The sequence below is a fragment of the Pinus tabuliformis genome, chromosome J (genome assembly GCF_031772625.1).
Source record: "Pinus tabuliformis cultivar Carrire ecotype Pingquan chromosome J, CPIR1, whole genome shotgun sequence".
NCBI lineage: Eukaryota > Viridiplantae > Streptophyta > Pinopsida > Pinales > Pinaceae > Pinus > Pinus tabuliformis.
Window position 1 is genome coordinate 142140293 of NC_142295.1, and position 15697 is coordinate 142155989.

The 15697-nt window shown below is 33.1% G+C and overlaps 1 protein-coding gene across 2 annotated transcripts; it reads left to right on the forward strand.

Annotated features, from left to right (window-relative positions):
- The first annotated feature begins 10346 nt into the window (after positions 1–10346).
- LOC149226038 (benzaldehyde dehydrogenase, mitochondrial-like) lies at positions 10347–13855 on the forward strand. Of its 2 annotated transcripts, none has more exons than XM_089375203.1 (7): positions 10347–10680; positions 10778–10867; positions 10988–11161; positions 11268–11405; positions 12901–13038; positions 13146–13207; positions 13537–13855. In XM_089375203.1, exons 2-7 carry the CDS (start codon positions 10841–10843, stop codon positions 13718–13720), a joined length of 723 nt encoding a protein of 240 aa, XP_089231329.1. In that variant the 5' UTR covers positions 10347–10680; positions 10778–10840; the 3' UTR covers positions 13721–13855. The 2 variants fall into 2 exon arrangements, with proteins under 2 accessions (XP_089231329.1, XP_089231328.1); XM_089375202.1 differs by having other exon boundaries at positions 10374–10680; positions 13447–13855.
- Positions 13856–15697: the final 1842 nt, after the last annotated feature.

The window sequence follows — 15697 nt, forward strand, 5'->3', positions numbered from 1 at the left end:
AGGTACAAATTCCAACTTTCTTTTACAAGCAATATTCCTTACAAGTAATTTTCCTTGGATTCGTTCTAATCTCGTGGAATTCACAGCTCAAGGTTCCCGTTGAATGGCTATGTCACCCTGTTTTCCTAATTAGGGGTTTTCAAAATTGTCTCATTTTATCGTCCTTATTAATAAAAAACTATATGCATATTTTTATTTTAAATTCTCCAGAAAAATGTCTCATTTTATCAGCCTCATTCATCCGAGGTATGCATATTTTTTTTTGTAATTCTTCGAAAAAATTTATTAAGTGAAACAACACTCACATAATTCTATTTTGTGCTATAGGGTTGTGGTCAGAGCTCCTCTACTCATTGATTTGCCTCAGAATCACACCACTCCAACAATCATTTCTAAGGGTTTAGGAGGAACCCATACTAGTGACATACCATTAGTTTTTTGAAATATTCATAGGTTATTGTAAGAGTAATCCAACTCCTCCCAAAAGCCCTAGCAATGAACTACATACCAATACAACTCTTCCTTGTCATTTAATACTAAGTATATTATTTTTTATGTAGGTTGTGTAAATCATGGTTGTTCCATATTCCTACTCATAGGTAATAATGTTATTTCGTTGTTGCACTTATTTCCTTCCATAATAATGTCCTTTGTAAAAACTCACTATTAATGGGATTTCTTGTTCAAGTATTAACCACTACCTCAGTGTATTTCACTTGCAAAAAAGGAACTACTCAAATGTAGAAAACAAGAAGGCGAATTTGTATCTGGTATTTTTGAGATGCACCTGGAACTGAGCGAACTTTCGTGAACCTCAACAATAGCGTTCCTTTTTTCTATCCCATGTACCTGCTTCTGTCTTCTTTACCAACCTTCTTTACTAGCATGTATCTTAGCCCATCTCAGTAAGGCACTCTCAGTAACACACAAAAAATAGAAATCTCAGTAAGGCACCTTGTTTCTGTCCCCTGTACCATCTTTTGTTTGCGTCTGTCTTCTTTACCAGTCTATATCTTAGCCCATCTCAGCTTCTGTTTGCGTCTATCTTCTTTACCCGCTTGTATCTTAGCCCATCTCAGTAAGGCACTCTCAGTAATACACAAAAAATAGCAATCTTAGTAAGGCTCAGTGATACATAAAAAATAGCAGAATAACTACAATACATAAAAAATAGAAGGATAACTACAATCTTAGAACTGTAAAGAAGTAACTGCTGGAGGAGTAGGTACTACACGCGGAGGAGTAGGACTGTCATAAAGTAACATGTGCCCATTGATGGCATCCGGCATCAAGTCTAAAAAAACTTTAGATATAAATAAGTTGTCACAACTGAACTTTAGATACAAATAAGTTGTCACGACTGAACTTTGGATAACTATAACTTAGTCGCAATATTTCACATTGTGATGACTTAAGCTTGCAATAAGAGGTTGATTTCCTTCCACTCGAAAACTTTGGTTAAAATTTAGATAAATAAATATCGCCACAATAAACCTTAGTTAAACAATGATAAAGCCAAGAAAAACAATGAGTCAACGATTCAATTAATAGCTAGTCAACGATCTATGGATCGCTATAGTCCTACTGAAGGCAGGGACTAATAAAGAACAACGTAAAGAAAATTCACTATAAAACATTCCATTGTTAATATCTACACAAAAATATCCACATCATGATTCATTTTTATTTTCTTCCTTCCCAATGTGTTGACTCATTCACATATAGAATGTGGAATTGGAACATACACCATTGTACCATTAAAAATAAATAAAAATTACAACAAAACCATTTGATAAAAAAAATATTACCCTCTATTAATCAAACTATACAATAAAAATTATCTATTCTTTTATAGAATACTCACTATCTTACTTTACGATTTACGAAGACATTAAAGTTCAGTAAATATCAACATAAATAAAAATTCAGTAAATATTAATGTCTAGACAAAATTCAAGAACAGCAAAAACATTTACCAACACAATTATTTACAATAAACAACCTCAAAGCATTGTGACTTACTCATACAAACTTTTATTATATTATTTCCCCTTGGTTATTTACATCTTTTACTTATACCCCTCCCTTTATTATTTATACTTTTTACGTGTATCTCTTATGTTAAAATAACTATAATATAAATATTTTAAATTATTTAGATTTATTTGTCTTGTTATCATCACTATAATATAAAACACTTTGACCTCCTTATATTCTTTAATTTCGACAGTATGATTTGTTCTTTTTTCCAAAGTGTCGCCTCATTTACATGAGGATACTCTTCACAAATGCATGTTTATCTCTATTGTTTCGTTATAATTATGAGCAGAATCAAAGTGATAGAATTAAAAGCATGTTTATCTCTATTGCTTTTTTATAATTATAATCAGCATCAAAAATTAAATTGGTGTGACACAATGAAAGTTAAGTTTCCTCCAATTAAATTGGTGTGACACAATGAAAAGTTAAGTTTCCTCCCTATTATATATTAATTAAAATTATACAATACGAATTATCTTTTTTTATTTTTTTATATATTTTTTAGAATTCGCATTATTTCATTCTATCATAATATTAGAGTTCAATAAGTAGCAACATAAATAAAACTCACTATAAACCATTCAATTATTAACATTTACAGAAAATCCACATTATGATTCTTTTTCTTTTCTTTTCTTTTTTCATTTCCTTCCTTCCTCAAAGTGTTGACTCATTCACATATGGAATATAGAATATCGAATATACAACTTTGTACTTATGAAAAAAAGAAACATTACAACAAATCCATTTAATGTAAAAAGAAATTGCCCTATACTAATCAAATATATACAATAAAAATTATGTATTTTTTTTATAGAATTCTCATTATTTCACTCTACCATAACATTGGAGTTCAATAAATAGCAACATAAAAAAAATCACTATAAACATTCAATTATTGATATTGTTAGGGTCCTATAGTATAGGAATCATAGTGTTTTCTTATCTTACTATTCCATTCTCGAGGTCTGTTTGTAAAATTTAGCCTATGAATCACAAGGTATCATAGTCTAAAGGTTTCTGTATGAAAGGGTTTTTGTGTGCCACAATCTATCATCCCCATTGTAAAGGTTCATGCCATAAAGAGGTCTTTGAATCTAAGGTGGAATTTTGTGAAAGTCTCAAGTCTAAAATTCATGAGAAGGTCATAAGGTCATAAGTTCAAATGTGTAATCATGGAGGGAAAATGAATTATTGAGGGTTCAAGGAGTCATTTCATGGGGTTTTCATTCATCATAAGTCTATTAGTGGTCTTCACTTCTCATCATTGGTCTAATTAGTAAATGATATCCTCATGTCACCTCACTCTTCCTCCACTCAACCATTTATCCTCATGACATGAAACAAGGCATATGGAGGCACTAAATTCATTTTTTTTAAAAGCTGCACTCATTCCCACCTCATTGCAACCCGCGCTCAAAGAATTTGTGAATTGAAAGCTAGTGTTTGAAAACTTAGAAGAAAGGAGGTCGTTGCGCAAACTAAGAACAACCATTTTGGAGGTCTACAAGCATGGAGGTAAGCACTCATAGGGTGCTACATCATCACCAGTTCATCTCAATCACATCTACACACTCATCCTTGCACATAACCATCTGCAACCATATTGACCATGGAGGCCTGCTACACTCTGCTACGAATTTGCTCTGAAATTGATTGTTTTAGTCATCGTTTTCAAAATAGGTTTATGAGTGAATGGAAAATAATTTAGAAAAACTGAAAGATATTTTTTCCAAGAATGGCAAAAATAAAAGAAACCTCCTTCCATTTCTACATAGGCGTTATTTTTTTTTAGATATGCAATTCTCTTGGAGGCCTATTTATCAAAAAATAAAATTCTGCATTTTCCTCCTGTTTCAGTCATTGTTTTTTTGCACACTTTCATAATATATGGAAGTGAATTTTTAAAAACAAAAAGAGCTTTATGTATTAAATGATCCAAACAAAAAACACCTCTCTCATTTTGTGCATAGGTAGCACAGTTTGGGAATTACAATTGTCACCTAGAGACCCATTTTCCACAATTTCTTGCTGAGGAGTTTTGGTAGGTTGGAAGTATGTTAGGTGCTATAAGGATGAATAAGATGTTTGACTGGTCACTACAATCTGTTTGGAGTAGGATTTGCTAATACAACGTCAGAATCTGAATTATGTTTCACAAATAATGAGCAGCTAGTTGGGAGGTCTGCAAAGGCTAAGGAAGATATCTCAGAGGTTTTACACCAACACAACATCATTCCAAGCACACCCATTAGCTCATTTTTGTCCAGAATGATCTGCAACCATGTCAATCTTGAAATCCTATTTCACACTGATGCGCAAGTTTATCAGTTATGGTAATTTTTACAAATCTCTATTTTATGACCTTCTAGAAGTGTTTTAATAGTCGAATAAGCATGGATAATTTAGTTTAGTTGATAAGTCCAGACATGATGTTTCCAAACTTGATGTTGATGTTTATTTGATGTTTTTTAAAGTTTTAAGACAGTGATAATTTCGATATGGTAGGTTTATGCTTTTCTTCAAATACATTGTATCTAGCCTATTTTACTCTTGTGCAGTGAACTCGACCACCTAGAGTGGTAATTTCGAATTCTTGATTCTATTTAATGATGAAAGGAGATGTAAAAGGGTTCAGGTTGAGAGTGTTTTAGAGGCTAGACTACTTTTCTGTAAGTTTTGTTGAATGAATTGAAGAAGGCAAGTGCATATTTATACAATGATGCATGTGTCTGGCTTATTGGTATCTTGTTCCTTTATTTCCATGATATGTATTATTATTAGATCTACTTGTAGTTTTTAAATTTCATACAACAATTTTCCTTGTGTTCATCTTTGAAATATTTCTTAGAATTCAAGAATTTCTCTCACAAATTTCAATTGATCACTATATGTGTGTTGTTTTCTTCTATGGCAAGTTGAATTCGTCCTTATATGGATGCTCATGTTTTTATTTTTCCTTTTCCTCCATTCATATTGTTACCACAATGAATTTGATTGTTTACCCATAGGTCTGCCTACCTTTTCCCTGTGTGAATTGCACCATATCCCTAATTCATTCAAACCTATAATAGTGCTATGAATTTAAGTAGTCCTTCCCTCTGCACACACCTTAAACAAATAAAAATCAAAACATCCTCCAATCATCATAACCATCCTAAAATCTAGACCCTGTCAGTGATTTAGTTGATTGATAGAAGAAATCTAGAGATCCCTCTCAAAGGCTAGGGGATTGGACCTCAGCCTAAAAGAGGTTTGTGGTTACCCTTGTGATCCTTTTTTAAGTCTAGAGGTTAATTACAAGGTGATAACATAGTGGTGTTGTTGTCGGGGATCGAAAGGTTCCATCTTCCCTGCGAAAAGATCATCAAAGTTTCAGATCTGATTTCTGATGGTGGACAACAATCAGACACATGAAGGTTGAACCATTCACCTAGCGACTCCAATCAAATATCAACCTAATCCAAAGACTTCGCTGATAGCAGGATCCATAAATCAGAGGTTTACTGGAAATTCTATTGGCCAATAATAAATTCATCTGCAAGGTATGCACCTATGGATAGTGTTCATATTCCTGGCTTTCCAAACTGCATGCCTTGTGTAGATTGTAAAACTTATTTTCCAAAATTCAGAGATCAAAAAGGAGATGATGTTGCAATTCACTTGGTTAAATTTCACATGCATGTGCGTAGACTTAAAGTTCAATTTCATGAAGATTTCCTGATGAAGATGTTCAAGGCTACCTTGGAGGAAAAAGTGAGATATTGGTATGAAATCTTGCCAAATGGTTGTTTGTATTCTCTTAGATATTTTCATGTTGTATCTTATGAGAGATATAAAGAAAATCATCCTTCCTTATTGTTGGTCTAAGACTATTGCATACATTTTGAAGAATTTATTGAGCATTTGGAAAGTTTTTATAAAGATGATCAATTTATGGATGATGAGATTATAGAAGCTTTTCATGAGAATCCTTTTCAATATTAGGAGGAAATAGAAGAGGTCTGTTGCCATGATATTCAGGTGGATTTCCATAAATAAATAGTTCGTCCAAGGGTTGAAAATGAAATAGATCAACATCCTGATGCAAAAAGTTATGATTTGTCTCCTGAGTTTGAAGAAAATTTGCAGCAGTCTTGTTAGTTTTTAAGTGATTAGGAGGAAGAACTAGTAGATTTTAGTAGCCTTGATACAGAAGAACATTTCCAACAAACAGTGTTTTCTTCCATGACTGAAGACCAATCATATTTGCATGATGAAAGTCATGTTTCATCTCACGATTTTAATGATGATTTGCAGCAAGATTTCAGTTTTCATGTGACCAAAACAAGAATGAAGATAGTGCTTCAAATTTTCCTTCATGTCATTCCTCTACTGAATTTTTCTCTCATGAAAAAAGTCTACGAAAATCAGATTTCTAAAATTGTTTGCATGGAAAATTTAGGAGTGAACTAGTCCTTGTTGGTAACTTCTTACATATGCAGGAGGATCATGTGCAAGAACGTGTTTCTCTTCACTCCTTTGAAAGTCAAAATGAACCATATGCTGATATTTTTTAGAGTTATTTTGAAACTAAAAACATAGAACAACTAACAGTTATAGATGGAGCTTCCATTTTTCCTTGTGTTCATCAACAAGAAGGACATATTCATGATTTTTGGGATTCTTTTTCATTTCTGTTGCAAAAATCAGATAATGAGAAATGTACAATATTCTTGAAATTAGTCAGTGGATTTAGCTTCTCAAAATGGAGAAATTTGAATTTGGGTTCAAATTTCATGTTGTTGGGTCATCTCTCAGATTTTTCTTTCTATCTGAACCAAATGAAAGTGAAAAGAAATCAAGTAATTATTGGCTTGATTGGTTACATTGGAGGGATCATTTCAAGAGTGTATATATATCTTCAGCAGGTGTGGAAAACTATCATCAATGTTTGAAGCCCGAGGAGAAGGCCCTAAGACTTTGGTGATGTGTTGTCAAAATTCTTATTTCCTTTAAAGTTTTTATCTTTATAATTAGTGAGACAGTTGAGTCAATTTATTTTTTGACTCCATTGCCCAATGGTTAGGCTAATAGTCTGCAGTGTTCTTGGCACCTCACTAGGAGGCTTCCATCCCCATTGGAGCCAATGTTAGGGTCCAATAGTCTAGGAATCATAGTGTTTGCTTATCTTACTATTCCATGCTCGAGGTATGTTTGTAAAATTTAGCCTATGAATCAAAAGGTGTCATAGTCTAAATATTTCTATATGAAGGGGTTTGTGTGTGCCACAGGCTATCATCCCCATTGTAAAGGTTCATGTCATAAAGAGGTCTTTGAATCTAAGGTTGAATTTTGTGAAAGTCTCAAGTCTAAAATTATTGAGGGTTCAAGGAATTATTGAGGGTTCAAGGGGTCATTTTATGGGGTTTTCATTAATCATAAGTCTATTAGTGGTCTACACTTTTCATCATTGGTCTCATTAGTAAGGGATATCCCCATGTCAGGTCACTCTTCCTCCACTCAACCATTCATCTTCATGACATGAAACAAGGAATATGGAGGCACTAAATTCAAAATTTTTAAAAACCTACGCTCATTCACACGTCATTGCAACTCACGCTCAAAGAAGTTGTGAATTGAAAGCTAGTGTTTGAAAACCCAGAAGAAAGAAGGTTGTTGCGCAAATGCTGCGCAAATTGAGAACAACCATTTTGGAGGTATGCAAGCATTGAGGGAAGCACTCAGAGGGTGCTACATCATCACTAGGTCATCTCAAGCACATATACACACTCATCCTTGCATAGAACCATCTGCAACCATATCAACCGTGGAGGTGTGCTACACTCTGCTACGAATTTGCTCCGATTTTAACTGTTTATGTCATCATTTTGAAAAGATGTTTCAGACTAAATGAAAAATAATTTAGAAAAACTAAAAGATATTTTTGCCAAGAACAGGCCAAATAGCAAAAATCTCCTTCTGTTTCTGCACAGGTGTTATGGTTTTGGAGATATGTAATGCTCTTGGAGGTTTATTTTTCAAAAAATAAAATTCTGCATTTTCCTCCTATTTCAGGCATTATGTGTAACATGGCCCAAATAACAAAAACCTCTCTCATTTTGTGCACAAGTAGCATGGTTTGGGAATTACATGTGTCTCTTGGAGACCTATTTTCCATAATTTCTTGCTAACAGAATTCTGATTTTTTTTTTAAATTTGATTTGTAAATTCAAATTTTGGTAGGTTGGAAGTATTTTGGGTGCTATAAGGATGAATGAGATGTTTGACTAGTCACTACAATCAGTTTGGAGCAGGATCTATCTGCCTTTCCCCTATGTGAATTGCACCATATCCCTAATTCATTCAGACCTATAACAATGCCATGGCTTTAAGTAGTCTCCTTCCCTCTGCACCCCCCATAAACAAATCAAAATCAAAACATCATCCGATCATCACAATCAACCTAAAATCAAGACCCTGTCAGTCATTTAGTTGGTTGATAGAAGAAATCTAGCAAGAGAGCCCTCTCAAAGGCTAGGGGAGTAAACCCTAGCCTAAAAGAGGTTTGTGGTTACCCGTGTGATCCTTTTTTCAGCCTAAAGGTTAATTACAAGGTGATAACAGATATCTACACAAAATTGAAGAATAACACAATTATTCATCAACATAATTAATTATAATACACAAAATTTAAGAATAGCACAATCATTCATCTAACATACTTAATTATAATTAACAAACTCGCTTATGAAATAAAATCATCATTACATATGATCTATAAACTTTTATTATATTTTGAAAAAACCATAATAACATAACTATCGAAAAGCACTTCCTCCCTTAATATTATTTACATCTTTTACTTATATCCCTTCCCTTTATTATTAATATCTATATCCCATAATATAAAATACTTTTAACTTATTTATATCTATACCTAACTAAAATAACTATAATATAAAACACTCTAACTTAACCTATTTATACTCTTTAATTTGGAGTTGTCTTTAGTGCGACTTTTTGGAGATTCTAGTAAATTGCTGTCAGATTTTAGAAAAATTGGATAGGAAAAACCCACGCGAAAAGCTTCCAAAAAGTCTCACTAAAGACCACTGCCTTTGATTTCTGCACTATGATTCTTTTATTTGTCTTTACAAGATGATTCTTTTATTTGTCTTTATTTTTTTTTTTAATTTCCACACCATGATTCTTTTATGATTCTTTTATTTGGCTTTACACGATGATTTTGAGGTTAACGAGCACGGAGGCTCCATGATTATGGTTATATATTATGGTAAGGAGGGCCACGGTATGCAACGTTCGATTATCATTCGGAGCCTCTCTCTGCCCCAAAAGAAACTCCGAGATGGCGTCCCTTTCTTCCCAATCGAATGGCACCGTTTGCCCCGCAGTTACAGTAAAGCATACGAAGCTCTTCATCAATGGAGAGTTTGTAGATTCAGTTTCAGGTATTTAATTTCTTGATCCATTGCACAGTATTTTAAAGTCAAATCAAGATTTGTGTTTAGATCTTTAGGGCTGATTTATTTGTATTGTTGCAGGGAAAAAGTTCGAGACTTTGGATCCTCGAACAGGGGAAGTGATAGCGAGCGTATCAGAGGCCAGGCAAGAAGATGTGGATTTGGCTGTAAAAGCCGCTCGCGCAGCATTTGATCAAATCTGCAGAGCAGACTCCCTTTACAGTGGTTAAATCTGCAGAGAAGACTCCATATTTGAGTTAAATGGAGTCTGCTCTGTACATCCTGCATTGGCCTGCAGAGCAGACTCCCTTTTACAGTGGTTAAATGCCAATGTCAAGTCTGCTCAGTTAAATGCCGCGCAGCATTTAACTGAGCAGACTTGACATTGGCATTTAACCACTGTAAAAGGGAGTCTGCTCTGCAGGCCAATGCAGGATGTACAGAGCAGACTCCATTTAACTCAAATATGGAGTCTTCTCTGCAGATTTAACCACTGTAAAGGGAGTCTGCTCTGCAGATTTGATCAAATGCTGCGCGAGCGGCTTTTACAGCCAAATCCACATCTTCTTGCCTGGCCTCTGATACGCTCGCTATCACTTATCACTTCCCCTGTTCGAGGATCCAAAGTCTCGAACTTTTTCCCTGTAACAATAAAAATAAATCAGCCCTAAAGATGTAAACACAAATCTTGATTTGACTTTAAAATACTGTGCAATGGATCAAGAAATTAAATACCTGAAACTGAATCTACAAACTCTCCATTGATGAAGAGCTTCGTATGCTTTACTGTAACTGCGGGGCAAACGGTGCCATTCGATTGGGAAGAAAGGGACGCCATCTCGGAGTTTCTTTTGGGGCAGAGAGAGGCTCCGAATGATAATCGAACGTTGCATACCGTGGCCCTCCTTACCATAATATATAATCATAATCATGGAGCGTATCAGAGGCCAGGCAAGAAGATGTGGATTTGGCTGTAAAAGCCGCTCGCGCAGCATTTGATCAAATCTGCAGAGCAGACTCCCTTTACAGTGGTTAAATCTGCAGAGCAGACTCCATATTTGAGTTAAATGGAGTCTGCTCTGTACATCCTGCATTGGCCTGCGGATGTACAGTGGTTATCAAATCTGCAGAGCAGACTCCCTTAACTGCACTTTATTGTGCACAACTAGCCAGCGAGGTATTTATATTATCATTTTAATAGGGTCAAGATATTGCAGATCCAATCCAATAATTTTTTAATCGGAGGTGGTCTCTTCCATAATTTGTAATTGCAGGCAGGAATACCCCCTGGGGCTCTTAATGTGCTCTCTGGCTTTGGTGAAACTGCTGGTGCTGCCATGAGCAGCCACATGGATATTGATAAGGTAAGCTGATACATTGATGGCAAATGCTATAATTTTTTCATTTAGGGATCATTAGTTCATTGAAATGAATACGGTGAAAGAATATGAAGGGTTTGTAACTCCGTGTTGGATTGTACTCAGATATCATTTACAGGGTCAACTCAAGTTGGGCGACTTATTATGGAGGCTGCTGCAAAGAGCAACTTGAAGCCTGTGACATTAGAATTGGGTGGAAAATCCCCTCTCATTGTTATGGAGGACGCTGATATTGATGAAGCTGTGGATATTGCCCATCTAGCAGTATTTACCAACATGGTGACTATACAAACCAGATGCCTTATAAAAAATATTAGATTGAGCAAATGGTATTGCATTGCATCAAGTATGTTGTTTTGATATATATGTCATCAAATTTGTGCAGGGGCAAGCCTGCTTGGCAGGTTCACGGGTGTTTGTTCAAGAAAGCATTTATGATGAATTTGTGAAGAAAGCAGTGGAAAGAGCAAAGAAGCAAGTGATCGGAGACCCTTTTAAGTCTGGGGTCCATCAAGGCCCTCAGGTAAGCCATGCATGCACCTTTCTCATAGATTGCACTGTCTCAGATAGCATTGACAATTCTATGAAAATGTGTAGAAACTTGCAGTACACTTCAGTAGTGTCAGTTTGTCTGGTCAAAGGTTCAACTCCAATGTCTTGTGCTTTCACCTTTCTCAGCTACTTGAGAAGCCCATCCACTAAGATTGACCGAGCAGATAAAGATTAAAAATTGATTGAATATTTTGTAGTTTTCTTTTTTTCGAATATAGATTCTAGAATATTATGTTGAGTAATTTAAGAGTGTAACTTACTCCCACTTTAAAATAGTTTTCTTAGTAAATTTGATAGACACCCAATTCTAGGTTAAAGAACTAGTTTATATTTTATTTTATTTTTACAATAAATTATTAACTTTATTTTTTGTTTTTAATTAAATTATATATATATAGATATAGATATATATTATTTTTATAAAAAAAATATTTTATTTTATTTCTACAATAAATTATTAATCTAACTTTTTATTATAATATATATATATGATATTTTTATAGAAAAATATAATCCTTAGAGTGTTGTTTTCTGTAAAAAAAAATTTAATCGTAATGTTAAAATGGTAGACATATTTATAAAATTTAGAAAATGAATTTCACATTTTTAATGGTAATGTTAAAATGGTAGACATATTTATAAAATTTAGAAAATGAATTTCACATTTCAATTTTTTTAATTGTAAATTTAAATTATAAATTATTAAAATATGTAGTTACAAAATCTATTGTTAATTTTATTTTTATTTTGTTATTGGTTTTTTAATATTAAAATTAAATTAAAAATAATAAAAATAAAATATTATATTATATTATATTTATAATTTAAAAAAATTATATAAATTTTAATAAATATAATCGGTATTATATTTCATTTTTTTCTCATTAAACAAAAAAAATTATAAATGAAAATAAAAAAATCTTAATTTTTTAAAAAACATTATAAAAAACAATCATAATACACCAGTAATAATATGATTTGAAATGGTCAATCTAGATGTTCAACGCTGGTATCGATGCTCAAATATACTTCTATTAATATTCCATTTCATGACATTATTTGGGGAGAACCAACAAAATCTGACTATTAAGCTAAATGGAATAAATAAAAAAGACAGTGGCGTGATTTCATATATGTGCTTTGGTTTGGAATAAGAACACAAATAGAGTATCTCATCTTCCGCCAATTCTCTCCCTTAATAATTATTAACTTATTTCCATGTCTATGTCTATATTCTATATAGGATGGTTATGGAATAAATTATAGTAACTTTATGGAGGACCACTTGGCAAAGTAATTTATTTTCTGAGTGGGATAACTTTGGACAGCCTGTATTTACTTCTTATAAGAAGTTTAAATATTTTTATTGGGTGTATTTTATGGTTTTGAAAGATGACACTTACACACTTGATTTATCTAATACTTGCTAAATTTTTATATGTGATACTTTTAATTTTTCTTTTCAGATCGACAAGTTGCAATTTGAAAAGGTGCTGAAATATATTCAATATGGAAAAGATGAAGGAGCTAATTTAGTGACTGGAGGTAGCTGTTTAGGTGGTCCAGGATTTTATATTGAAACTACAATATTCTCTGATGTTCAGGTGACTTGAATTTAATTTATATTCAATCAATATTTATATAAAAATATTATATTATAAATATATTTTTATATTAAGCGAGATATTTATTATTTTAAAATATTTTGCAGGATGATATGAAGATTGCACAAGATGAAATTTTTGGACCAGTGATGTCTATTTTGAAATTCAAGTAAGAATTCAGAATTTTTTATTTTTACTGATGAATACATTACATGATATATAATAAAATAATTTACAATTTTGAATCTTTTTATATGTTTCAAAGATGTTATTAATTCGTATATATCATTATTAATTTATATAAAAGTTTATAATATTTTTATTTTTATTAATTTTTTAAAAATAATTAATATATAGTATATATCTGTAATTTTGAAATTAATAAAGTTATTGATTTGTGTAATGCAGGACTATAGATGAAGCCATAGAAAGAGGAAATAAAACAATTTATGGTTTGGGAGCTGGAATTGTTACTAAAAACATAAATGTGGCTAATAGATTTACTAGATCTTTGCGTGCTGGAATGGTATGGATCAATTGTTACCTTCTAGGGAGTGGAGACTGTCCAATGGGTGGATACAAGATGAGCGGAATTGGGAGAGAATCTGGATCTAATGGCCTTGAAAATTATTTACAAGTCAAATGCGTCATTACTCCACTTCAAGAATCTCCTTGGTTATAAGAGCTTCTTATGACCTTTTATGTTATTTTATATTATTGTTATTCCACTTCAAGAATCTCTTTGGTTATAAGAGCTTCTTATGACTTTTTATGTTATTTTATATTATTGTGTGGTATATAACTATTACAGTAAGAATGTCCATTTATATACAATAAGAAGTGGATTTGAATCTATTGTTGTGGGCATGAGGTTTCTAAACATGTATGTAAAATGTGTGGGGTCTTAACATCCACCATAAATTGTCTTAAAGAATGTCTAAATGAAATATTATATAATGGAATGCAAACATTGTGTTATATTGCTTTGCACATATTCCTTTGCTTGATGAATGGAGTCTTGAGGTTGGTGTCACACCTATAACCATCACTCTTTTATCAAATGTCTATTATTTTCCTTTAACAATGGTAATTACAATCTGTTTATATATTTTTACATAGATGGTATTGGACAACATCACATGAAAAACATGGAGTATAGTCATGGGAATGTCAAAATAAATGCTAAAATCGGTGATAATGAGATTATTGGTGAAATATATTTAGGCCTATTACCATTCCTATAATGATTTTACATAGCCCATGCTTTCATAACTATGTGAGAATATTTTCCCACCAACCTTTTGCATGCACCTTTTCCTTTCAATTACTTCAAATGGCCTACAATATCTTAGTGTTCAACTGTCACAATTTCCAAGTTTTAAGGAACTCTTCTTTGGCTTTAGTTAGAGAAAAACATTATCCTTAACATGGAATTATCTATGCACTCTACTTTGATTTGGATATATTTATGTATATCTTGGGATTCCTTTAAATTTTACATAACTTTAGCAACTTCCTTATCCATTCCCTTAACAATTTCTAGCCTAAGCACTGATTATTGAATTATCCTAGATCATTGATGTCCTATATCTTCTACCATATAAAGATTAAAATGGGCTCATTTTCAATGATTATTGACGCCCATTGTTATACGAGAACTCTACCAAGTGTAGATAGTATTCCTATGTATATGGTTTGTGCATCATATACATGATCTAAAATTAGTTCTTCAAGCTTCAATACTAATTCATTACATTTAAAAAGTCTCTCAATTTATCACACTTGCATAAATCAAATGTTCAAGAACAATAAACAACCAATTAAATAACCACAATACTCAACCAATTGATAACGGAATTCGCCAGAAGGCTATGTTTTTGGGTCTACATCAATCCACTAACCAACTTTAATGATTCTCCTTCAAAAAAAGGATTTTCCTTTTACAAAAAGGGATGAAGATTCACAATCAATCCTACAACGTACTTTCCCCCCTTTCCAAAGCAAAAATGGATTCATGAGAAAGCATTCCACATATTTCCTATCCTTTACATTGGGAAAGTGAATCCATAGGAAAGAATAAAATTTTCTTCCTCTCCTATTGTAACGTCGCCTCCTCTCACATCTACCCACTTTCACAGGCTTACCTAGAGTAAACATGAGATGCAGGGTTACTATGATATGACTCAACCTCCTAGATGACCTTAAAGAAATGGAGTTGACACAACTACACCTTACTAACCCCCCTCGGGTGCCACAGGATCCCCAGGAGTAACCCATCCCCTCCAAGTGTCCAATCCCTTAGAAAACTCACCTTTTCCCTAACCTAGAGCCCCAGTCGCTCCATTTCCAAGGCCTCCATCTGACTATGGGTTCCCATTTGCTCCAATAGGCCTACATTGGTGCAACTGTAGCCTTTTTTTGCTAGTATTGAGGTAGTGACTATGAGAATTAAGGCTACTTTCTAAGGTTGGGGCTTAGCCTCTGCCCAGAAAGATATGAAACTTCCAGAACTCATAAAAGACATGAAGACAATACTTGCAAACAAAAACTAGAATTAGGACTTGACCTAACCATCCCCAACCAGGACTGTCATTTTGTCAAACACTTGGTCGATATGCCACCTTGATCAAGTGCTCAAAATTATTCTCAAAAATCAAAG